This window comes from Acanthopagrus latus, chromosome 24, assembly GCF_904848185.1.
Source record: "Acanthopagrus latus isolate v.2019 chromosome 24, fAcaLat1.1, whole genome shotgun sequence".
Taxonomy (NCBI): domain Eukaryota; kingdom Metazoa; phylum Chordata; class Actinopteri; order Spariformes; family Sparidae; genus Acanthopagrus; species Acanthopagrus latus.
Genome location: NC_051062.1, coordinates 6,892,670 through 6,918,548, shown reverse-complemented (window position 1 = coordinate 6,918,548; position 25,879 = coordinate 6,892,670). Strand labels below are relative to the sequence as shown.

General features: G+C 44.2%; 2 protein-coding genes across 5 annotated transcripts; one reads left to right on the top strand and one right to left on the bottom strand.

Moving 5' to 3' along the window:
- The first annotated feature begins 117 nt into the window (after positions 1 to 117).
- Positions 118 to 6,798, top strand: enpp4 (ectonucleotide pyrophosphatase/phosphodiesterase 4). The gene is made up of 8 exons (XM_037091515.1): positions 118 to 274; positions 1,629 to 1,866; positions 1,957 to 2,247; positions 2,401 to 2,505; positions 2,769 to 2,967; positions 3,089 to 3,262; positions 3,538 to 3,807; positions 4,255 to 6,798. The coding sequence occupies exons 2-8, from the start codon at positions 1,630 to 1,632 to the stop codon at positions 4,350 to 4,352; spliced, it is 1,374 nt and encodes a 457-aa protein (XP_036947410.1). The 5' UTR covers positions 118 to 274; position 1,629; the 3' UTR covers positions 4,353 to 6,798.
- Positions 6,799 to 6,872: 74 nt separating this feature from the next.
- LOC119015477 (XK-related protein 6) lies at positions 6,873 to 24,340 on the bottom strand. Of its 4 annotated transcripts, XM_037091495.1 has the most exons (6): positions 22,245 to 24,339; positions 18,296 to 18,492; positions 18,061 to 18,081; positions 17,256 to 17,673; positions 15,556 to 15,994; positions 6,873 to 9,073 (listed from the first exon to the last, which is right to left on the bottom strand). In XM_037091495.1, the coding sequence occupies exons 1-6, from the start codon at positions 22,829 to 22,831 to the stop codon at positions 8,906 to 8,908; spliced, it is 1,830 nt and encodes a 609-aa protein (XP_036947390.1). In that variant the 5' UTR covers positions 22,832 to 24,339; the 3' UTR covers positions 6,873 to 8,905. The 4 variants fall into 4 exon arrangements, with proteins under 4 accessions (XP_036947390.1, XP_036947391.1, XP_036947392.1 ...); XM_037091496.1 differs by lacking the exon at positions 18,061 to 18,081 and having other exon boundaries at positions 22,245 to 24,333; XM_037091497.1 differs by lacking the exon at positions 6,873 to 9,073 and having other exon boundaries at positions 14,921 to 15,994; positions 22,245 to 24,340.
- Positions 24,341 to 25,879: the final 1,539 nt, after the last annotated feature.

Below are 25,879 nucleotides of genomic sequence, written 5' to 3'. Positions count from 1 at the left end.
TACCAACTTTACTGCTGACTCTATTGGAAACATAACAATATATGACACACATAATATATTTCTTTGTATTTCCGTATGTTAAGCTCCAAGGAGGGATTTATTTTGAAATGCCCGCACGGAAGTTTATGAAAATAATCGTCACTGGCTCTACAACATGTCAGTGTTGGCGTACATTCAGGAAGTCCATTGATGATGTTGCCAAGAAAATAGGCAGAAGGGAAAAGTTCTCCAACAGTACTGTCTGAAGGATAGCTGCCTGTCACACCTCGACCAGGTAAGGTTATTAAAAACAAACTTTCGGATAATGTGACCGGTGTAACATTAGCAAGCTAGCTTAGCAAACCGCTAACCGGCTCCTTTCGCTAGGAGTGAAAATAAAACAATTTATGTTGCTCATTACACATCTGACATTCTGCATTTTCATTCCGTATTTTTTCTTGCGGTTTCATTCTTTATTTTTTCATGGGTTTTCATTATTCTTAACATGTCCTCGGTTATTACTATTTCATCGAGAACGGTGACTTCCTGGTTGAAGTGTTGCTGGAGAAAGTTGACAGCCCGGTTGGATGGGTCTTTCACCTGTCGTATGTGTTAATTTTGTAAATTAACATGTAGTGAGAGACAGTGCAAAGTAACACACAAATGTGACTTTACTTCAACATATGAGGTTCATTTCAGGCAGGAGTGACAGACTGAAGTAATCAAATATAGAGACTGACAGGGATAAATAAGACATTATCTGTCTAATCTCATCTCATTTTAGATTCAGTGGAGCTGAATCCAAAGTGTTTTCCGCAGTCAATTTAATTTATTTAGGTTTGCCTCAGCTTCATGTGTCTTAGAGATCACTGAGCTGAATTGAATTACTTAACCGCCTCAATTGAGACAGTAAACCAGTTATACTTGATTAGAAGTATGTGGAATAAGCCCTAACTCAGACCCAACCCAACTGTGATTATAAAGTTTTTAAAAGACTTCCTCGCAACTTATTATCACCTTTTAAGACAAATTCTGTTATATGTTGTATAAATAAGACGGTTACGCACAAACAAAATGCACAGACAAAAACACACAACATAGTTAAAAATGTTGAAATTAGAACCCTTAACAACATCTACACAGTCCAGTTGGCACACATAAGAAACATTTGATAGAAACCTCAAAACTACAGTGAGCATCTGCCACAACCAGTTCCTCCACTGCTTGGACCAACTGTGTGACTCACAGCAAACAAATGTGTGTCCATGCATCGCATGTGATTGGTTGTAACTTTGTGGCTTGGGCATCATGAAGAAAGAAGAAACCACAAAGTTTTACTTCCTACAGCACAAAAGCGAGCAATTCAGCGACGCATTAAGGGAGTCACTTTCTCTCTGTGTGGATCTGAAAATGAGAATGATAATTGGTTGGTTATGTTGCTGTCTAGACAGGCAGGCAGTTGCTCTCAGTTCTCCTTTTGTTTTTGTTTTTTTGTGGCTTTACCTTTAAGCCTGGCTGATACGTCTCATGACAGTTTAGATGAATGTGAAACCCCACATTGACATTTAGGATAAGTGCCTCACAGAGCTGCTAACATGGCCGGAAACTCTCTGTCTTCTCGATAACGGTTTTTCTTCGCACCTTTCCAGGATGTCACTAAAAATACTGCTGGGCTTCCTGTGTGGCATCAGAGCTTTTGCCACAGGAGACAACAGACCTCAGCAACGTCCTCCTCCACTGCTGCTAGTGTCATTCGACGGTTTTCGGGCGGACTACCTGAAGACGTACCCCATGCCTAACCTGAAGAGTCTGTACAGCCAGGGGGTCCTGGTGGAGGAGCTCGCCAATGTCTTCGTCACCAAGACGTTTCCCAACCACTACAGCCTGGTAAACATGCTGCTCCTGCTGTTTAAAGGAGTAATTGAATTGTGACGATCAAAACAAAACCAACAGTGACTGCCATCGTTTCCTTCCCAGGTGACGGGGTTATACGCTGAGTCTCACGGCATCCTGGCCAGTAACATGTACGATCCCGCCAGCAACAAGACCTTCGCCACCCACAGCAACGACCCGATGTGGTGGAGCCAGGCGGAGCCGCTCTGGCTCACAGCGCTGGACTCTGGCTACAAGACGGTGGCCATGATGTGGCCCGGCTCCAACATTGTCATCAGAAACCGCACAGCGACACACTTCATGCCCTACAACGCTACCGTGACATTCCGGCAGCGATTGGGGAATGTGACAAAGTGGATGCAGGCAGACGGAAAGGTAGAAAAGTTACTTTAGTGACCAAACTTTCATATGTAATGTTATGCTAAATCTGTGTTCATGCCACTTCAGAGGAAAAGGGATTTTTATTTTGAAGGCCTGAGGAGGATAGATGTTGTCTGACACTCTGTATCATGAACACTGTTCCACCAGGAGCAAGGAGCCATGTTCGCAGTTCTCTACTGGGAGGAGCCAGACCAGTCAGGTCACAGGTTTGGCCCAGACAACACCACTGAAATGAGCAAAGTGCTGAAAGAGGTTAGTGTTTCCCACAGGCTAGGAATATGTGCGTGTGGTGGATTTGGATGTGGTGATGACATGGCGTGTGACGTGTGTTGTGTGATTAAATGTATTGTGACGTTCAATAATAAGCCAGTCGAACAAAAGTTTATTATGAACTATGTTTGGCCTGTGAGGTGATAGCCTTCACGTTTACCCTGCAAGTAAAGCATATGTATGGGAAACGAAATTGGCTCAGTGGCAGCAGTTGTTGATGGCTGTGGCTCTCTGTGTGCGATCAGGTGGACGACAACATTGGCCTGATGGTTTCAGAGCTGAAGAAGGCCGGCCTCTGGGGTCACATCAACGTCATAGTAACCAGTGACCACGGCATGGCCCAGTGCTCTCCTGACCGCATGATACGGCTGGACGACTGTGTCCGTCCGGACAGCTACATGGGCATCGAGCTCACACCTGTGGCCACCATCATGCCACATTCAGGTAATCACATCTTTATTTAATCGCTTATAGAAAAATCTAAACTATTCTGAATTTTGTATTATCACCCAATCAGATGTCATGATCCCTTTGCTCACAGTATTCCTGCGTGTGTGTTTTGCAGACCCAAAGGCCGTCTTCAAAAATCTGAGCAGCTGCCATCCTAATATGACCGCATACATGAAAAAGGACATCCCCGAAAGGCTGCATTACAAGAACAACGAGCGCATCCCGCTAATCATACTGATTGCGGATGAGGGCTGGACTATAGTGCAGCGAGGGAACAAGCTGGAAAGATGTACGCCTCTTAACTGTCCTCTCAGTACTGTAATAGCAGAGTCATCTGTGCTGCTCTCAGTTGTCACATCTGTTGACAATTCTAGTTAATATTTGAGAGTTAAAATTCCTACATGTTGCACCTTTATTATCAAATACAGATACTAAAAGTCTTTACAGAAGTGTTTGTGAAATGTTTGGACACCGGCACAACACTGAAATATTCCTATTTATAAGTAAACATCCGTCGCAAAGGATCTTAACCCACAGTGCTCTTACTATCCTTCCCTCCCTCAGTGGGCAATCATGGCTACGACAACGCCCTGCACAGCATGCACCCCTTCCTGGCAGCGACGGGGCCCAGCTTCCGCCAGAACTATCGAATGGAGTCTTTACAGAGCGTGGACATTTACCCGCTCATATGCCACCTGCTGTCGGTGCCCCCGCGGCCCAACAACGGCACCCTGGCCCATGCTCAGTTACTGCTGGCTGCTGAGATCCCGTCTAAGCTTCCTGTGATGGTTGGCCTGGTGGTGGGCGTCCTGCTGCTACTCACTACAGTCACTGGTAAGTTCCAGAGTTTTGCAACATTATATTTGTAAGTAGCATGGCGTAATGTGTAGACAAGCGTATAAGTATTTATTTATCATAAATGATGACCAGCAAACGTGAATCCTCACATTTAAGAAGCTAAAAGCCAGTTAATGTTAAATAGAGAATAAAAAGGGGACCCATGATAGACTACCACCTGTGGTTTTTTTTTTTCATGTTGCTCGAGAAACGCCTCTCTGTGTGTTCAAAAGCGAGTGATCTTTTTAGAATTCCAGTTAAATAGGTGAAATGTCAATGTTAACACACACTGTAGGGTTTACACAGGAAACTTGAGGTTTTATACCTGCAGGGCGAGCTGTGGTTAGCTGTTGTTAACAGAACTCTGCTCAGTTTCAGTAGAAACACTGACAAAACTGAAACTTGTCGTTGTACGTGGGAAACTTTTATCTATTTTTTCTTCAGTTCTGTTCTGGTCGGTTAGAAGACGCCACTCATTGGGGCCCCGGCCCTTCCAGAGGCTGCAGATTGATGATGACGACGACAACCCTCTGCTGGAGTAAACCAATCAGAACTGGTCACCACACATACACCTGTGTCACCTGTTCGTCCTGCAGTCGGTACATGACAGGTTGCAGGTAACCCCGCTCCCTTACCTTTCCCTCTGGCATTTGTGTGCATACATACATGTATGTGCAGTGAAAAAAAACAACAAAAAACCCTGTTTATTTAAAAGCCTGCAGACAGACAGAAGCCTGCTGTGGAGTTGTACACTGCTGTAGAAACAGCTGCGGGAGAAAGTAAATGCTATTGTTGTTACTGATTCTCTGTGAAGTTACTGTGATGATAGACTTGAAAATGCAACAAGAAGCCACTGGTGTTTTGTTACGGAATGTAACTTATTTTGAGGAAATATTCGACACTTTATGGAAGCAGGTTGATAACTTTGAGATTAATAATTTGTCTTGTGGGAGTTTAAATGAAGATACATATATATATTTTTTTTTTTTCTGTGGGAACTGTCTTTTACAGAGAACTTTATTTTGTATCTGTGTTTTCCTTTATTTTGTACTTGTAGTGTTACTTTATGTCAGCAGAGGGAGCCATTGGCTCATTTAAGATTCATTATCTGTCACACTGAGGCCATGTTTTAAATGAAGAGGAAAACTTGAAAGAATATTCCCTGTTACTTTTGTTACTGTTTTGGTTGATCCATTACACTGATATCTGAGTCTGTGTGAGCTCCTATGTTTTCTTTTCATCCAGATTTACACTGAAGGACTGAAATTTGAAATCTGCATTGAAACTACTAACTTCTAATGTAATAGGTAATGATAGTAAGTAAGTGTAGGTGTGTCAGGTATCCATTCTATATTTATATTATGTATATGAATTGTACCAAAGACTGTTTTTAAGAAGCACAACTGATGCTCCAACGAGATATTCACCCTCTGAATGATACACTGGATTGGCTGGATTTAAAAGTATAGAATGTCAAAGTGACATAATGAGTTAAATGGGCGCTATGTAGATTTGGAGAAGTAATTCAGACTCTGAATTTTAATGTTTACAATATAAATGAGGTCAAAAATAATACTCAGAATTATCAGTTGTTTCCATAACTGAATAAACAAGCTGTTCTGTGTTTGAAGCTAGAAAGGTGGCAGGGTCCGCCACATATAACCGAGAGAGTTTGTTTATTTAGTTTGTTTAGGCATAAAGAGAAATGAAGACCTTTCTCCTCTGATTTAAATTTCTTCCCCAAAACTACATAGTGCTCCTTTTAAAGCTCTGACAATTCATTTTTATAGACATAATTATCTGATGGTGCCTGTTTTTGTACGATCAACAAATCCTATGAAAAGACCAAAGCCAACAATCAGTGCATCCTATGAACAGGCATTGTGTGCATATCCAACCTCTGATAAACCCTGTGTGCCATAGAGCTCCATTGTTTCACAGCCATTTAATACACATCATTGAGTAAAAGATGCCTTGATTATAATGAATGTGGGCAATGTAGTTTATTTCGACTCCGTCCACTTAACAACGTCCCCCCGCTGTAAATACTCAGCAGCAGGAAATGAGTATTCATCCGCAGCTGTAAGTAGTCCCATACAAATGCAGTATTTTTACTATTTGAGTCACGTTTGCTAAAGAGCTACAGTGTTGTGCTGTTTCAGGAAATTATTTAATGTTTTCACAAAGATGCAGTAATATATTTCTGAATCGTTTTTTTTTTTTTAAGAGTTACGTCTACAGTAGTATTCACAGACCCACTAACACATTGTTGATTTTGGTCTTTTTGTGGGATTTTTGTGGATACCATCTGAAGAAGTCATTTGAATACTCTTTTTTAAAAAATACAGGCGTGTGATTGGATGTTTCATTTGTCTATAACTTCAACCAGTCAGATCGACGTTAGGAGAGCGCTGCCGGCAGAGGTAGCAGCCACAGAGCCGGTTGGGATGAGTGCTGAAACAGCTTTTCCACCATAATCTAACTTCTTTGGGTGCCGCCATAGTCGTCTGCGGACAAGCCTCTCTTAGCTGTTGTCACATTTAAAATCACTCCCAGCAGTTCCTTATAGGACACCCATAGGTCCGAACCACTGTGGTTAAGCCACGGGCATATAACTTGAAGCCTGGCCAGATGGATTCTCGCAAACCCAACTGCCTGGCAAGGGAAGGGATTTCTTGATAATCAAAATAAAAAATACCTGTCAGCTTCATGTGTCAGCGCAGTGCTGCTAGCATGCCACTCCATGCTTGTATCTATTGATATGTATATATTGCTCATGCATTTATTTATGTGTGTGTGTTATGCTTCCTGCTACAAGTCCCTATTTATGTGTTTAAGCAGCATCTTTGCATTCTGTTTGTGTTTGATCCTTCATATTCCTGTTGTACAGTAAGGTTCCAGTTTTGATGCGTTTGAAACAATCCTTATGGTACTATGCAAATCTTGCCTGGCCTGTTAAACTAAAATAAAGCTGATTTGAAAACCTGATGTCTTGTGTCGTGATCCACATCGAGCGTCCCTAAATGTGAAGGAGAAGCGACACACATTTGGAAAAATTAATTTATATTCCTTTATATTTTTTTTTTCTCCATCGCAGTCACAACATTACAATGTAATAAAATGGTAAATATATAAAATCAAACTCAATACTGACGCATATACATTTTCTGTATCGTGTTCAAAACCAAATGAACTGTACATAGTTTCATTTATATCTGTTTTACATCATTTAAAATCTGTCATAATTTCTATGTCATCTGTATTATTGTAAATCTTTGTCTCTTCACAGATAAATAGACTTTATTTTCAGGAGGTATTGTAACAAAAATAACACATTTCCTAACGCTGGCCACCTGGAGCCATTTGAAAATATCATTCAACTCTTCCCCCGAATGCTTTGAACACTATCGCAGAGACAGAATACACGACAAACGAGATACACAAGGTGTCGTCTCATTTCTCTTCCGCTTGTGGTTGGTCGGAAAACATTCGGTGTGAATTCTGGGAATCCCTCGGAGACCAGAGGATTCCTGAACAGTGATTGTATGAGCTGACGCAGGAGCGGTTTTTTTGAACACGGTTTGATGACGGCAGCCATCGTTTTCTACAGTGAAGTCAGGAGATGTCAGCCAGACAAGTTTGAGATATGTGCTTATGTACTGAACTGTTTATTGGCATGTAGCTGCACCTGCAAATGTGACCATCTTACCAAGCTTTCTAACCATGTCCGGAGCCGAACGATCACATGACTCCTGAATTACTCCAATTGTTTCTTAAAGGGTTGGTTCCCAAAAATGACAAGAAATCATATTCTCTCACTCAACTATCAGCTTTTGCCACCACTGTATGTAACTTTATCTGAAAAATATACCATTAAAAAAATACAACATTTTCAAAGAATAGTTTGACATTAGGGAAGGTATTCAAGCCAATACTTGGGTAAGATTGAAACCACTCTCATGTCTCTATGCTAAAGCTGAGACATTGGAGATGCTGGGAGGTGGCTAATTGTTTCCCACTGCCTCCAGTTTTCAGCTAAACTAACTTTTTTGTGTGGATATTTGGTTTAAGGAACAAGTGAAACTTTTTTTCCCAGAACTTGTTTTTTATATAAGAAGATTAATACTATTTGTACGCCATATATGAAGCGACACCCAGGATACATTAGCTTCCCGTTTTTTTTCCTTCTAATGAGGAATTTTTGAGACCACAATATAGTGGATAGCCTACATTTTGACAGGCACAATTCAGGTTCTCATATAACATGGTGGATAATTATTCTATTGTATGTAAATAGGGAATGTCTTCAGACAAAGTCTACGGCCAACTTTTTAAACTTATACCAAAGCTAGCTACCTGTTTCACCTTTGTTTCAACTCTTTGTGCTATGTTAAGCTAACTGATCGCTGGCTACAGCTTCAGCATACAAGAAAGAGAGTGATGACTCTTTGAGCACTTGAACACAACACATGAGGGTTTAAAATCATCAATTACAAAGATTTTTACCGCTTGTGTTGATGGTCTTTCTTTGCAGAACAATTAAGAATTATCATAGGTGCTCATCAGGAATACAAGAGACAAGTGTGACCTGTCTGGTCAGAGAAACGGAACCAAAGTTTGGTTGTGGCTGTCTGGCAGATCACCTCCAGAGACTCCATCCTGCCTACAGATCTAAAATCAGTGTGCTTATACTCAAGACAACACGATGGCACAGACTCCTACGAAAAAACAGTTTTCCAGTTAAGCCTTATTTTTCTCCTCTCGCCTTACATTCTGGATATTTATAAAGAACATTTACTATCAGTACATTTGAAAGAGCCATCTAAGCGAACTCATCGAAACATAGATCCAACCGAGGAGGATTACCAGGAAAAGGTATTTACAATCAAAATGCCAACCACGAGAAAAGAAAAAAGGTACTTTTTGCACATCGAATTCTCTAGAGCTACTTTTTTTTTTTTCTTTCCCAAGCTGAAGAACACAGTAGAAAAGCATGACCCCCAAGAAAATAAAAAGCTCATGGTACGTCTTATAGATACATCCACATTAAGGTTTAATTTGACCCTGCCCTGTGCTTATAGTGTCCACACCTGAGTCAAACCACTGAAATCCTTTCCGACTTGTTTTTTTCCCCCCATGATTGAATTCTAGTATTTGTCCCAAAACAACCAAGCGCCTCTAAAAGGATTTCGATGGTCGTCGGACTCAGATCTGGTAGAAACTGGTCTGAGATCAGAAACAGCTTAGCGTCTGGCCTCGATTTCTACAAAAAAAAAAAAAAAAAACGTGATGAGTAATAGTTAGAATTTCACAGCTCCGGACCAGGCAAGTAAAACTGTCTGAGAAGAAAAAAAAAAAAAAAAACATATGAAGCATTACTGACACATACCTAGCACTCACTCACACACACACACACACACACACACACACAGGCCTCATATGCTTTGCAGACCCTGATAGTGGAACATTTATGTGTTGATCCAAAGAAAATAAAAACACCCTTCTGGTTTTTGCACATTCCTCTGTCGGGAGGTTGCGTCCCTTCTCCAAACTGTTCCTCCCGACACATTTTTAAACCCATCAGCATACAAACTCTGATGGGGATCAAGCGTACATTGACAAATTATCATAAACAAAAGGTTTCGAGAGATGTAAACAAATGGTGTTTGCATTGTTGCATGTTAAAGGAGCAGTGTGTAGTATTAGGGAAACAGAATCAAAAATCTTCATAGTCAAACTCTCTTTGTTGTCTGTTGTTCACGACTGAATAAACTGAATAAACAAACTGACCTTGAAGGACACCGCACTTTCATATTGTTTTACTTTGTTTACATGTGGCGGACCCTGCCACCTTTCTAGCTTCAAACAGTGTTCTGGGGACCTTATTTTCCTCTAAGAGCTTGTTTAGTTTTTCAGTTCTTCTCCATACTACACAGTGCCCCTTGTTTGTTTTCACCTCTTTGTTTCAAAAAAACAACTGAAATAAAATAAGGAAAAGCATTCTACGAAAACAGTGATGTGGTTGTTTTTTTTTTTCTTTGTAAAGGTTTTCCAAGCCCAGAACCTTGCATAGCTGTGGATGTGTAGCCATACAATAACACTGACTGGATTTTTTACGTTCTGACAGAGCGGGCCTGGCTAAGGCTCTGGGGTTTTAAGTGTGAAGGAAGGAACATTTCATCTGTGGCGTTTAGACTCAACTGCGGGGTGTGGGTTTGTGACTTCTCGTTAAAAAAAACAAAAAAAACAAAACACAATAGAGATGATACCTGCAGTTTGATTATGAGGCTACAGCCGAGTCTGAATGCCACACACGAATTCTTCCTTGTAAAGAAAGAACTGGTTTTTTTTTTGGTTGTGTCAGACCTGATTTGGCTGTGTTGAACCTGATCCGTGACTGGCTGGAGCTCTGGGTGCAAAGGGGCCATGGTTTGGGTCAAAAAGGTCAAGAGGTCAGCGCTAGGGAGAAAGCTAGCGGGACAGCTGCAACATAAATCTCCCTTTAACAACCCAGAAGCACATACGAAGCCGTGACTCTTCAAAAACCCTCGAAGCCTGCGCGGTGACCACTTACATTTCCCCTCGAAAATCTGAGAACATTCATGCAAGAAATTCACGAGCACGATCTTGTGGAACGAACAGAAAAATGTTCTCTAAATGTCACATGTTCAGTCTCTCAGGACGACGTGCTAACACAGTTCGCCGTCTCCCTCTTTGATTTCTGTGCTCTGGAAACACTGAACCCATGCTTAATGTACAATGCATGTTCTGATCAGAGTGTGGCAAAAAAAAAAAAATCAGCACCGCCCTCCTAGAGTTCATCGGATAGCTTAAAGAAAAAAAAAAAATCCACCTCCACTTCTATCAAGCGGATAAGGCATCATTAGTTTCTCCGAGGCGGAAGGTGCTGCTGTTTTTGATGCACACTCTCTACATGAGGAAACGCAGACTGATTGGATCACAACCGTCCAATCAGTCTGGATGTGAAACACTCTAAAACATATTTGGCTAAATTCTTCACACCACTGTAACCACGACAATACAAAAAAACCATCCAGCTTTACTCAATAGCACCATATGAATATTGTTCCCAAATTATAAAGGGGTAAGGGATTATTGGACATTAGTGTGTGTGAGTGTTCGTGTATGTGTGTGTTCAAGCGGTGAGGTAGGGATGCATCCCGTTGTCTGCATGTGTGTGCTAACTAGCACATCTCCCTGCAGTGGAGGAAAACCCTGTGTGTGTGTGTGTGCGTGTACTATGTGTGTACGTGTGTGTGTTTTGTGACAGTGTAGACTAAGCACATCTCCTCGCGACGGAGACTTGCATAGCTTCTGCAGGACAGGAAGAGCAGTTGTCCATTTGGACGGAGCCTTTGGCACAGCCTTGGCCGATAACTGAAGGCAGTACTCAAGTTGCACCATAGAATTCAAAGTGACAATCTGCCCTTATTGCACCATAAGTACATGTGTGTCTTCGTATTTGCACCATATGAAGTGGGATTAGCAGCCAATTGACTCTGTAGCGTGTTGCACCATATGAACACCGATGCTGCTGCCTCTGTCGGATCTACTTGCCAGTTTGCAGCAAATTAGCTGATTTGACTTTTCATTTTTCAAATCGGCTAGCACCACGGAAAAGTAATGTAAGCTCGCTAACGTTATCAGACTTAAAGGGATATGTTAACATTTTTGTTGTTTCCTTTTTTAACCTGCCACATTTGCCTCGAAAAATGTAACTACAAAGGCAACAAATGATTATTTTCTTGTTGAAATAATCAGTTGATCACTTTTTTTTGTTTTTGTTTAAAGGATCAGTGTGTAGGATTTAGCTGCATATAACCGTCTACCATGTTGGCCACTAAAAAACATAAAATGTAACAAATGACTCCAAACAAATAGTGGGCAGATTATCACCATTATCACCACATTAGTTCATTAGCTTAGTTAGCCATGCAGCTAGCCTTCAGGTCTGGGAGCTCAGGACTGTATTGTGAAAAAGTACAGATGAGCTAGTTAGCATGCTACCTTCAGCGGACGTCTCTGCAACATAATACACAGTCATCTTTGACACAATTCAAAAACTTATGTCTTCATATTCTGTTGATATTTGGAGCTAAGCTATTTTCTTAAATGCTAACAAGTAGAATTCTTACATATACATATACATAACTAACCAACAGAATGTAAAGACATGTCAGTTTTGGCATTATGTCAAAGACTACTTACTGTATAACAGACATATCGTCTGTTAGCATGCTAACTAGCCAGCCCATGGACACTTTCCTCTGACAGTAAACAACAGCACTACCCCTTGTTGCATTGCTAACTAAGCTAACAGAAGCTAAATCTGGTGATATGCTGGCCCCCATTTGTTTGGAGTATGAATTTGACAGTTGGTTATTTTTTATATATTGCACCTTTAAATTGATTAAACCTTAAAAAACATTAACAACATTATTATAGTCCATTTCTTCTAATAGATCCTCCATAAAACCTTTCTTAAATCCTACACATTAAACCTTTAATTGATCAATCATTCAGTCTGTAATAGTGGTTCCCAACATGGGGGTGAGCATGGCTGTCGATTGCTTTCTCCTCCATGAATTACTCAATAATTTGATCTCCTCAGGTCGTTAAACATTTTCAGATAAAATAAATAAATAGGCTTTTGTTTTATTGTTCCCAATCACTAGATACAATCCAAGCAGCGCTCAGGGGTAGCATGTAGACTTTGCCAGGATTTTGACAGCATCAAAGTTTGTTTACACATCTTGGGGAGCACTACTGATAAAATGCCTAAGGTGATGTCCCTTTTACCATCAGTTGTGCTGAAGACAGCAGCTTCAGGCTATATTGTAGGCACCAGGTTTTTGACAGGGAAGAGTATTTCGGTAATAGAGGAATTCGTGGGAATAAAAGAAACAGTTCTGCTGCATCAATTTCGATCCCTTTTTTCCAAGTGTGAGTCAAACATGTTATAGGTTTGCAATGCTGAATCGGTAGAGTACTCTCTTTAGGGGTCATGAGCCAAAAAGACTGGAAACCACTGATCGATATGTGTCTAAAATCCAAAAGTATTCCATTTATAATGATATAAACCAGAGAGAAGGAGTGAATTCTCATAATTAAGATGCTGAAAAAAGGGGCATTTTTGCTTCATCACTGACTTATCAATCATCACAGGTGTTGTCGATTAACCAATCAAGATGCTGTTTCAGCCCTAACTTATGGTTTCATCCTTACGAGAAGGCAACTTTTTCTACAACCTGAGAGACCTGGGCAAGAAAAAAGGATTCCTCCCACCAAAAATGTTAAATTACCCCTTTAAAACACTCTTCACACGCCCGCAAATACAATATATGTTTTTATCTTGTCCTGTCTGATCCTTTTTGCCAGCAGCAATAAGAAGAAGCATGTGTGTTTTTGTTCATCTTTTATAACTGCACCATTTGAAATGGCCGGGTTTCACCTGCTCTACCACAGACATGGGACTGGAGAGGGGGTGTGGAGCTTTGGATGGCGAAGATACTTTCACCACCTTCCAAACCCTTCGTTTTCACACGCCGCCACGCAGTGTTAAGGTGTGTGATTTCAGGATCAACGTTCCCGCTGACGGGGGCCGATGACTGATATCTTGGCTCATTTGTTATCGCCTGCCAATGTAACAGCTTGGATTACAGGGATAAACAAACAAAAAAATAAATAATGAGCCATACATCACAGCTCAGCCGTGGGTGGCTTTGGAGGAGCTGGTGTTGGACGTTTGTCAGCACGACTCATCGAGCGTGCTTGGACGATTGAAATCCAAAATTGTTTTACATGAGCTTCAGTGGCAGCACCCTGTTAGCGGGGGACCAACATGATTAAGACATCACACACTGGTAGGTGCTGGTAGATCAAAAATAATTAGTCTTGCGTTCACTCTGTCTGTTGAAAATATGGAGACAATTTCTCTTTTTTTTTTTCATTGCCTAGCAAAGTAAACCTACGCAACAAAGCATTTGCAACTACGGGCGACCTGTCGAAGCATAACAGGAAATGATGGAGAACAATTGTAAGACCCCCTACACACACACACACCGGGAACAGCCATTTTGGCACAAAATGAAATGTTAAACATAGCTAGCCAACTTTGTGGGTGTTTTCTTCTCATGTTTTCAGTATTTACAGCTTCTGTTGCTAACTCTTGCATCATATACTGTATGCTCAAGTGTTAGCATGAGAAATTTTATTATTTTCTTTCTGGCAAAGACACAGATTAGAAGTTTGACACCACTATGTTATCACTTGGTTAAGTATTTAAGTATTAAGCTTCAAATATAACATTTAGATCATCTGTCCTCAGTGGATTTTTAGCTCTAGCTCCATGCTAACACCTTAACATACAATGTGCTTAAAGTTAGAGAAAGCAGCTACAACATATTGACAATGAAAAGGGTTGTTTTTTAGTGCTTAGCCTGTTCATTTATAGCATTTAAAACTGTATCTCTGCTAATATCTCACCCAGCATAGCCTATTTAGCTAGTTTTGTTTTTAGAACTTTTTAGGTACTATAACTGTTGGCACTGTATTTTTTCTTAAACATAGTTTCAGATCTTCACTATCTTGATTTTTGGGTCTGTTTTTAAGCTGCTACAACATGTCATGTTGAGCTCATGTAGCTAACTCTCCCTTAATATAGTGTATGCTTAAGTGTTAGCATTCTTACAGGAATAAATTGACATTTTAGAAATCTAAATAGATTTGAAATCTAACATCACTCTTTTTATCACTCAGGTTAAGTATGAAGCTGTAGCCACGAAGCTAAGCTTCCATTTTTTTTGGCAGGTAAACAAATGCATGTATTTTCCGACATGTCAAATTATTCCTTTAACATACTGCAGCTCAATCCTCAGATGATATTTAGATTTTTTTTCCAGTGCGCATTAAATTGCCAATACTCTCTCCATCTATCTCCATCTTTCCCATCATGCTCTGCTACACTCCTCGGTGACCTCGCCAACCAACTCCAAAAACCGACGTGCCCTGCTGCTCTGTCTCCAACAACGTAACGGTACATAAAAAACATCCCCTCTGTACATAGAAAATATATACACTACCGTTTGACTAGACTAACGACAAGATCACAAACTCCTTTTATTAAAAGTGACATTTGTTCGTTCTTTGTGTCACATCTTTTTAAGTCTACTGAAACCCGTGAACGTGTGAGCAACGCAACGTAAACAGCATGCGGTGGTCAAAGACTCCAGAGTGAAACTTTGGCGCTCGTTTTTTCTGTTCTGTTTTGTTTTTCTCAACGGCGGAGCGCGGACGTGTGAAATTATATCAATGGGAACAGACGAGGAGGGATCAGAGGAGTTGGAGATAGAGAGACAGAAGGATAAAGAGAGAAAGAGATGGACTCTCGCTGAAGCAGCTTGTTGAGTCATGGCCATGGGACTCACAGGTCGTAGGTGCCTGCAAGGAATGTGCGTGTGTGTCTGCGCGTGTGTGTGAATGTTTGTGTGAGTGTGTGCTCGTCAAAGTATGTTAGATTGCTTTTTTCTGTGTGCTTACATCAAGTGCCACATTGTGTGTGAGAGACTGGGTTTCTAAATCTTCTCTTAATCTGAACACCCATAGGTCTACATGTCTTTTAATGGTGCGAATGTGCTTATGTGTGTGGACATGTCTGTGTCAGAGTGAGGACTCATACTGTAAGAGTTCATACAGCAGGGGTCCGTCACGGTAGCGGATACCCACAGCGGCCGGCGTTATGTACTGCAGGATGTTTATAGTCCTCCGCAGGCGCCTGTCTACGTAGTGGGCGTCCCAAGCTGGGTAACGCTTCCTGGGCATGTCGATCTTTATCAGCGGGCCCTCGGGCTTGGAGGTGGGGGGCGCCGACCTCACCTGGAAGACAGGGAGACACGTCTCGGCCACATCCTCTTCTGTCTGTGACTTTGTCATGTGGGCCGGGGTGGGTGGGGCTGTGGGTGGGGCTGACGGGGGCAGGGGCAGGCCCCAGAGAAGCTGGGCGCAGCAGGACGAGGCGGGGCTCGGCTGGAGGTGGGTGGTGGCAGGATGCAGGAAGCCGTAGTACAGCAGCATGACAAGGACGCCACCGGCAAACGTCAGGTAGACGCCGCACAGCGCTGGGACTGCGTAGGAGTCAGTCAGTGCTGGGTCTCTGTAGGCGTACCTGCAGGATGGTGGTGACACACGGGGTTAGAAGTACTCTCACTTTGTAGTTTTGGGGAAGAAACTTTAATCAGAAGAGAAACATCATCGTCATCAGTCCTCAGTAAGAGATTTTAAGCATAAACAAAATGTTTTCATGACTGAATAAACAAACTGACCTCAAAGGCCAACATAATTTCATTTATTTTGTTTACGTGTGGCAGACCCTGCCACCTTTCTAGCATCAAACACTGTTCTGGGACCTTATTTTCCACTGAGAACAGCTTGTTTATTCACTTACTTTAAAAGCAGGTGACAAATAAAAACTTTCATTGTTGTGAAAGTGTCCAAATAACTTTCTGAAACAACCTGGCAATGTTTAGCAAATATTGCTCACACTAAACAGTGTATTTGTTTGGGACTATTTTCAGCGGCGGATCAATCCACATTTGGTGCTCTGGTGAATATTTTTGGGCAGCAGGGCTGCATAAGTGGGTAGGAATCAAAATAAACAACCGTATGTGTCTTGCCCAGTGCAACAGTGTGGCTCATTCATGTGTTGTTTTTTTTTTTTTTTTTTATAGTTTTGGACAAGTGAGAGCCATGGCACAGAGGAATAAGGAATGAGGAATTATATCAGGCTTTGGGTGAACACACGATACTATTTTTACAGAACTTATTCATGGGGAAAGACAAATATACCAACTTATCATTCAAGATCAATTTCTAAAATGTGAGCTGGAGGCCAAGGCAGTTTTTCATTACTCTTAGGTGGGAAGATGGAACAATGGAGGTTAAAAGACTTCCTAAAAGGCAGTTTAATCCACCTATGACAACATTTAGAGATGTTCTAGATTGCTGAAAACGCTATGGGTTTTAGCGTTCTCCATATAGCCAACAGTTTGCAGTTCCATCTAACCAACGTCCACAGGAAGCAGATTTTTTTCCCTACCGTTTCCACTTATTTTGGAATAAACTCCAAGTTACTTCAGGGAAGCTAACTCTCTTGAGATTTTAAAACCCACACTTTTTTTAATAGCTGTTTAACTTTTAATTTTGTTTAAGGAAACAGTCTCTGTGGTGTACGAAAGCAGTTGAGGCTTTGTTTAAGCTATGCTGAACCTTGCCATACCTAAGTTAGTAGGTTTACAATACTTAAAGGCGCACTATGTAGTTTTTGAGAAGAAATCTTAATCAGAAGAGAAAGATCTTTGACTGATTCTACAGCTGCATAGTGGTGGATGGTATTTCTATGATGCTCGTAGCTACTTGTTCTAACTCACCACAGCCCGGTGAGGATGGTGTTTTCAGCCAGCACCACGGTGTAGTACGCCACCATCCTGTAGCGCGTCCGGCCCTCCTTCACGTTGAACCAGCAGAAGATGTAGACGATGCCGACCACCATGTTGAAGAGCACCTCCTCCCACTTTGACATGCAGAAGTCGGTGCCTCCGTGCACCACCCAGAAGGCCATGGCGCACCAGTGCACCACCACAAAGATGCCGAAGTAGATGTGGAAGAGGGAGGCGAAGAGGGCAAGCGAGAGGACGCGGGACGAGATGGTGAAGAGGCGCCAGAAGAGGTGCAGCAGCGCCCCGCGGTAGCTCATGCTGCGCTGGTCGTCACGGGAGTCTCGCAGGAGTTTGTGGTAGGAGGCCAGGACCCAGGCGAGAGACAAGAGGGAGCCCAGGGAGGAGATGCCTACAGAGAGGAGGACATGAGGAGGAGACAATCAGAGCAAAGCACAGTCACGGCTGAGACAAAAAGCACAAAATAATTATGAGTCACTGGAGGCGTTTTTGGCGAACAATGTGAGCATATTGTTAAATAAGAAGTCGTGTGTGACACAACAAAAATGTTTGGTGATGACGCTGAAGTATAAAGTTATTTTTGATGTCCCTGCTGCTGTGTACGTCCACCCCCTGTGCTAGTCACATATTCGCATCAAACTAAAGAAGGTGTCCCAAATCTGCAGATTGATAGGGATGAATAACACCTGTGGGTGGCCGCCTAGATGAGACATTGCCTGGATGAGTAAGGAAGAGGAGGCTGATGGACTTTGGCTAGCACATCCCCCGAAACACTTACGATTGTGCTTTCTTTCTTGGACTACCTGAACAAAAAAAAAAAACAGTGTGAAAATCCGAAAGCAGCACCATCTGCAGCCACAAATGACCGAGCGTGATGTGTGCAAATTGCTAATTACTGTTTGTGCAGCTGTTCGTTTGTGTGTGTGTGTGTGCTTCGTGGGCAACATGAAAACACGGTGTTAGGTTTGTAAATGTGGCAGGACGTGGGCTAGTGTAGTCTGCGCTCCACCCACACTGCAGCGTCTCGGCTCGGTTCTCCTGGATCATGATGCAGAGCTGCAGGACCAGCTGAGGGGCCGACTCCAGGAAAGTCTCCAGCAGCCGCAGCATGTTGACGTCCGCGTACTCGAACATCATGGCCCAGTACCAGCGCCGCTGGTGCTCCTTCTGTCGACGCGACATGATGCCCAGGTACAGGGTCCTGATGTACCTTCAGGGGGGGACAGGTAAAAGTGCTGATAAGTGATACTGCCATACAAGTTATCAGCCTTATAGTTTCTTCCTCCAAACCATATCTTTTTCACCCTTATATGTATGATATAACATGATAGTAAATATTAACTTAATCTCATACTTTTGCTTAATTTGATCGACAAAACAATAGCACCTCCAAAAGCTATGACTTATATCCCAACTGAGTTTGTACTGTAAATAACTCTTCCTTCATTATGGTCTGAGTATTGATAGAAATTCTTCATGAATAACATCTAGATCCATACATACTAAGTGGATATCTACATCTGGCAAAGTACAGTACACGTGGGTGGTAACCAAGCAGCGATTTGAATTGAAAATGCCTAAGGGCACTCTAGGAGTGTGTGTGTGCGTGTAGGCATGTACAGTATGTGTATATGCACGTGTGCATTGATATCCTCCTGCTTCCCCCGTATGTACATGGGTGTTATTGCATGTGTGTGTGCACGCCCTTCTACATTATGCATGGCTCTGTATGAACAGCTATTACAGCCATCTGGTTCAAAACACAGAAGCTTAATTGACAAAACATAAATAATGCACCGACCATGTGAAAACGCCCACATGTGCACGCACACGACCCTCGTATCGTTAGAGGGACCCGCTGATGTGATGTGGAGGCCGGGCATCAACATCCACACATGCTGCCAATCAGGGGAGCACTCCTGGCTAATTAATGATGTAGTGGCAGGGATAGGGACTGCTTTATCTGTCCCATACTTGTGACCATGTGCTCCACCATGTCTGCTCTGATGGCACAGTGGGTGTATTCCAGAATTAGTGTGTTTCTTGAACTATTTCCCCTTGTCGTGATAATACACACGTCTATAGCAGGAAGTTATCCATTCCGACTTCCAACATTTCTGGAGTTTCACACCAAAACAGTGTTGTGGCGTTCTCTTAAAGTAGATGGTGACTTGTTTTAAAACATAGAAGAACACCATAAAGCTCTGCAGAAGCTCTGAGATGCAAAATTGATTTGCAAAAGATGTTTTTTACACCCTTGATATGCGACAAGTTCGTGCACACACTTCAGAGAGGTTGCACGTCACTGCTTTGGCTCAGCAGCTACACTGAAGCTTTGAAAAGGGTGTGGATAACATCTTTTCAAATCAATTTTGTATCTCTGGACGTCCATATACTTGGATTATCGTCCGATGGGCTGTATGGAGCCATTCACTGTGTTTTCTTGTTTTGTTTTTTCAAGTCCCCACCTACTCCAGTGGTTTAGGAGTTTGCTGCAATGCTGCTTTGCTGTGAAGCTCCAGACTATGACACTTCACCTGACTTTCCATCAGCATGGAAGTGAGCAGTTAATGACTGTGTTCAAAATGTTGAGTGAACTGTTCCTTTAAGTGTTTTTTTTTTTTCATTTTATCCATCCTGACTTCCTGTGTATTTCACAGACACTCCAGGCGAGGACCATCCTATATATCCCGACCTATCCTTATCACGCTTTTCTTCATATGCCCTCATTCTTCTAAACGAACCATTTAAAGCTGGACTGATGGAATTCTTAGCTTTAAAATAAGGTCCAAACACCGAAATTATGTTTGTCCTTGACTCAAGAGCAGTGAAGGATAAACAACCAGCACCATTTGTTTGGCTTCTTTCAAATCCACAAACAGGAAGTCCTTGTGTTCACGTTCAGGTTTAGGGATCAAGGCTTCGCTGTGCGGCGCGGCAGCCGAACCCCTACGGCCACTCATCGCCTTAAAGACGTGGAGGGTTTCAAACCATATGTATCGAATACAGTAGATCCTCCACTCCTGCACCCTCCCCCCACCACTCTCACTCCTCCTTCTCCCTCTCGCTCTCTTTCTGCTCCCCTCCCCCATTTCACTCACACTGTGCAACCTTTCCTCCCTCCTCCATGTCCCTCCTCACCCTCTCTCCATCGCTAAGCGATCCGTCTCAATCAGGCGGTACCATTTCCTCTGCTACAAACACCCCCCCTCCCCCACCCTTCCCTCTTCTTCTTCTCCTTCCTCCTTCTTCTTCTGCCCCTCCACTTCCTCCAGGTGGGAGAGTCCATTCCGCAGGCTCATGGGGGTGGCGACTGGGTGGGGTGAATGGAGATTGTGGGACGAGTGTGCATGTGTGTGTTTGTGTGGGGGTTGATTTTAACCCTACAACCAAAGAAGCAGAGGAGTAGCACAACAGGATGTTAACACACACACACACACACACACACACACACACACACACACACACACACACACACAAACACACACACACACACACACACTCATTACTGTCCCCGTTGCCCGCCCAGAGGCAAGTGTGGAGACCATTAAGGAGTCTTCTCTGAGAGAGGGATGGTGGGGGGGGGACAGAGGATGAGCGCATAGACACACACTCCTGCTACTACTACTACAACATCTGCTGTCAAAGCCACACAAAACGACAAGAGCAAAGAACGTACGGACGTGTGTGTGTGTGTGGGAGCAGAAGTGTGTATGTGTGTTTCTGTTTTGGTTTTTTTTCCCCGCCAATGCTTTTAGCACCACAATTAGCACCTGCCCATGTCCAAGTGTGTGTATGGTATATATATGTGTGTGTGTGTGTGTGTGTGTGTGTGTGTGTGTGTGTGTGTGTGTGTGTGTGTGCGTGTGCGAGAGAGAGAGGGAGAGAGAGAGAGAGAGAGGGAGAGAGCGAGAGAGAGAGAGAGAGAGGGAGAGAGAGAGAGAGAGAGAGAGGGAGAGAGAGAGAGAGAGAGTGAGATGGAGAGGGTGATGTGTTGCCAGAAGCGCAGATGCTTTTGCCTCTTTGTACTCTCCATGCCTGCTGACACTCATGGGAAGAGCCGTGACACCGTTTTTCCACTAGTCACACACACGCTGACGAGCATGGGACACATGCACACACACACACACACACACATAGCTTTGAGTCCGTCCCACAGCTGAAGTGACTCAGACCCCTGTCAATGGTGCTGGAAGTGTCTTCAGCACCATGGACAGCAGTCAGACCCCAAAAACACACTCTGGATGTGGCTTTAGGTGAATACAGGAGTTACAGTTTCCAGCTGAAGTAGACAGGGTCAGTGATTTGTACCCTTCTCAGCCATCGGTCCAGCTCTTTTTGTTCAGTATGAGCCGCAGAATTAACTTTTGCAGTAGGTGACCCACTAAAGAAGAAGAAACTCAAAGAAGTCTTAACAGTGAAATAGGATCACGTTCTGTCCGATTGTCCCTGTCTTGTCAGCCCCTGTTCCTCTTCCTGCTGGCCTGTCACTGTGAAGCAGGCTCTCCCCTCCATCCAGCAACATCGAGTGGACACCCCTCTCCATCCATTAGTGGCTTTAAAAGGAGCACTGTCTAGTTAGAAACTCAGAGTTTTGATATATGAGGTAATGAAACAAACTCAGGAGTGGTTATTCTTTTCCATGAGTGAATGAACAAGCTGTTCTCAGAGGAAAGTAAGGTCTGAACACTGTTTGACGTCAGAGAGGTGGCAGGGTCCGCCACATAAAAACAAAGTAAAACACAAAAGTCAGTTTCTTTATTCACTTGTGGAAACAAAGAGAGTTTGTTTCTACAAGATCCTTCTCTTCTGATTAAAAATTATTCTCAAAAACTACATAGTGCACCTCTAAGTGTGTGTGAGAGAGAGAGAGAAAGAGAGAGCTAAAGGGAGAGTGTGTGCTGACAGGTCAGGAGCAGGTGAGCCCTGTTGTTTTGTGTGCCCTCCCCTCCACCTTCCTACCTCCACACCTGTCCCAGCTGAAGGATGTGAATGGTGGCCTGCCACAGCCAGATGGTGGCCAGCTGCAGGCGGTCCCTGCCGGGATACAGGCACCCCAGAGCCACCGTGCCCCGCTTGGTCAGCCCCTCCACCTCCCCGAGCCCCCCGCCGGTGTAGTCCTGAACGAACCAGCGGAAGCTCAGTATCTGGACCAGCACCGACGGCACCAGCACGAAGAAGAGAGTGAGGCCGAACCAGAGGTAGTCCTGCCTCTGATAGTAGTCCAGCGCCAGGCAAAGGTCCGTGCCAACGTCCCAGAAGAAGACGAGGAGGGCGAGGATGATCCAGAGGCAGTCCAGCCACAGCTGCTCCCGGGGCGGGCAGTGAGTCTCCCGGATGCCGACCCCTCCGGTCGGCTGGCCCCCACCGAGGAGAGAGCCGAGGCAGGCTGAGCGGCAGCCCCAGTAGCAAGCCGAGGTGCGGCAGCACTGACAGATGTGGATCGCGGCGGAGTCCAGGGGCTCCTCGGCATCAACATCGTACAGCTGGGCGAAACCGCCCCCGCCGCACCCGACCCCGGCTTTGCCGCCGTCCGACTGCGCGGCCATGTTCCCCTTCCCGCTCCTGCCCTCCTGCGAAACGCACGACAACCGCACCGTTTTGCTTGCTCGCGGGGCGCGTTTACCACGTCACTTCCCAGATACCCGCTGTCCCCTTCCCTCTCGCACCGCGGCGACTGCTGTGTCTCTTTCCCGCCCGGGGCGCGAGGAGCCATCAGAGCCGGCGGCCGCGCGACGGCGGCTCCCCTTCTTCCTCGTCCGCTCGAGACACCGCCACCGGGCGCTCGCGAGCAGCAGCAGCAGCGGAATCAGTTGTAGTCCAGCAGCCCCGCATCATCCCGTCCTGCGCGCGCGGTCATCTAGGGCGACGGGAGGCTATGACGTAATGCATCTCCCGCTGTTCTTAAGACGTATGAGTGTGTGGATATGTGTGTGTGTGGATGTGTGTGTGTGTGTGTGTGTGTGTGGGCGCGCTGGACACCAACGGACTCTCAAACCACGACTCGTGCTAGTATGAGCCTCTCTGGTCAGGACCCCCGACTCCCTCCTCTCGCTCCCCCCGCTCTCAGGCTGCAGGTTCCCGGCATCCGTTGCAGCCCGTGTCCGCTCCGCTCCTTTCCGCAGCTCCAGCCCTCTGCAGCTCCAGCTTCCCCACTCCTCACTGTCTCTCTCTTTCTCTCTCTCTCCCTCTCTCTCTCACTCCGCCCTCTATCGGATGGCAACTTCAACCCCGAATCCACATCTGCACGCGCACGTGCACGCGCTCCGAATATAAGGGTCGTGCAGTTGCGCCATATAGACTCAGGGTGATTGTTTCCCTGTGATGACGACTAGTTTTCTGCTTCCAGCAAAAATGAGATTACTACCATCTGACATCCATCCATCCATCCATCCCGTCTCACTCCATCCATCCATCCCCTCACACTCTCCATCCATCCCTCCATCATCATCTTCCCCTCCAGTGGGCTGACTGCTCTGTGGCTCTGCCAGCCTAATCATCCGGAACATATGTGTGTGTGCCAGTGTGTGTGCGATCCCTGCTAGGCGAGCATTTAGGATTTGGGAATGTGAGAAACAAGGATGGACATGTGCGTGCATTGTGTGTGCGTGTGTGTGTGTGCACATGAGAGAGAGAGGATGGGGTAGGAACTAGGGGAGCTGGAAAGCTGAGAGCCTATAGAGAAAGAGAGGTGGATTTAAGAATTAGAGGAGGAATGAATGTGTGTGTGTGTGTGTGTGTGTGTGTGTGTGTGTGTGTGTGTGTGTGTGTGTGTGTGTGTGTGTGTGTGTGAGAGAGTGAGAGAGTGAGAGAGAGAGAGGATGATTCAGGCTGAAGCTTTCCAAAGGGATGAAGAGACTGACAGAAAGAATGCAGGGAAGAGGATGAGTGGAAGATTTAGGAATTGTTCGAGGAAAGAAAAGGGTGTGTCAGAAGCAGAAGAAGGAGGAAGACGTGGAAGATAAAGCCACAGAAAAGGGAGAAATAAGGAGTCAGGAAGGAGAGGATAGACAGATTATTGAGGAGAAGAAGAAGAAGAAGAAGAAGAAGAAGAAGAAGAAGAAGAAGAAGAAGAAGAGGAACATTTAGGAGTTACAACAGGAAGTCATGAGGAGGAACTGGATAAGGGATTTTCTGAGGGATTTTCAAGGTCAGGAGGAGGAAAAATGAGGGAAAGTGATGGATTCAACATCACAAACACGTGCCCTGCTGCTCTCTCTCTCTCACACACACACAATTTTGTCCAAAACACACATGCACTGCATCTCTTTATCACATTTGGTCCTCATTCTCAGAGGCACGTTTTCTCTCTCTCTCTCTCTCTCTCTCTCTCTCTCTCTCTCTCTCTCTCTCTCTCTCTCTCTCTCTCTCTCTCTCTCTCTCTCTCTTCCCCCCCCCCCCCCACTGGAGATTAGCCTCTCTGTTGTCATGACAACCGTGGGTGTGCAGCTGAAGGACAGGGAGAGCGAGTCGACGGTTGTATAGCTGCGTGTGTGTGCTGGAGAGAATGAGTGTGAGCGACAGTTATTCAGCAGCAGAGGAAGACTGTGGACTTTTCTTCACCCCGACCGCTGACTCGAAGGCTGAAATCCCTCAGATGTGCGGTGAAATATGACCTGATCACCTGAAGGGGCACGTGTCAGCAGCAAATTGGGTGGATGTCGGGGGCTGCTGTCCACATGCGAGTTTAGCTTTTTTCCTCAGAAAAGGTTGCACATTGTTCACATGAGCACTCCCCGGAAAACATGAGCATCCAAACAAATTCGAACTGCTTGTGTTTTTTTTTTTTTTGTTTGGTTTTTTTGCATGTATGAGGCTCAAGATGCCAAAGAAAGCCACAAAATCCTCCACAAAAAAATGACAAAAAAGCAAGAAAAAACAAACCTCTCCAAAGGAATCAAAGGGAACTGGAGATCAAATGCTTCTTGTGTGCTGATGATTTGCGCAATTCGCGACAAAAGTACAGGCGGCAGCTCCTGGATCAGCAGTAAACCTCAAAAAGAGCCAAACAATGACGTTTCTCCGAGTTGATGGGAATCAGGGAGGCGCCAAATGAGAGTTCTAATCTGACTGTGAGGACAGAGCGAGATAAGAATGTCAGAAATGTGTGCATCTGCAGCACAGGGCTTTGTGGGGGGAAATAACTCCATATTATGAATAACAGCTAACTACAGCGAATAGTGCTGAGGTTTATTTTAGTCTATTCAGTCAGACAAATTGAAGAGAGGCACTAACAATGAAAACACACGGTTAATTGGAGCTTTATTTGGCCTCTAAAGAGAGCTCCCACAGTTGAGGATAATGCGAGCACAGTAGGGAAGACAGCAGCGGACGACGATGACTTACTTCCAGCACCTAAATAGACTCTGACAGCCGTGGAGAAAGTATTCAGATCCAGCAGTAAGTGGCAGTAACCCACTCTCTGACTAAGCACATATTTATAATTTATTAAATACTACACGTTTAATGGTTCTCATACAAAATGGAGTAAAAGTCTATATAAGTGCATTGGAGCCTGATGGAGCAGCGTTAAAGGTGCAATATGTAAGATTTGGCAACTCCAAACCACTAGGGGGCAGCATATTACAGAGTAACCG

Excerpts from the sequence above, each read along its gene's own strand:
- LOC119015477 (XM_037091495.1), bottom strand. The coding sequence starts at position 22,831 with ATGGCCGCGCAGTCGGACGGCGGCAAAGCCGGGGTCGGGTGCGGCGGG. Across the intron at positions 17,674-18,060 it reads CCAAGAAAGAAAGCACAATC|GCATCTCCTCCCTGGGCTCC; the intron begins GTAAGTGTTTCG and ends TCCTCTCTGTAG. Across the intron at positions 15,995-17,255 it reads ACCATCCTCACCGGGCTGTG|GTACGCCTACAGAGACCCAG; the intron begins GTGAGTTAGAAC and ends ACCATCCTGCAG.
- enpp4 (XM_037091515.1), top strand. The coding sequence starts at position 1,630 with ATGTCACTAAAAATACTGCTGGGCTTCCTGTGTGGCATCAGAGCTTTT. Across the intron at positions 1,867-1,956 it reads TTCCCAACCACTACAGCCTG|GTGACGGGGTTATACGCTGA; the intron begins GTAAACATGCTG and ends TTTCCTTCCCAG. Across the intron at positions 2,248-2,400 it reads GGATGCAGGCAGACGGAAAG|GAGCAAGGAGCCATGTTCGC; the intron begins GTAGAAAAGTTA and ends CTGTTCCACCAG.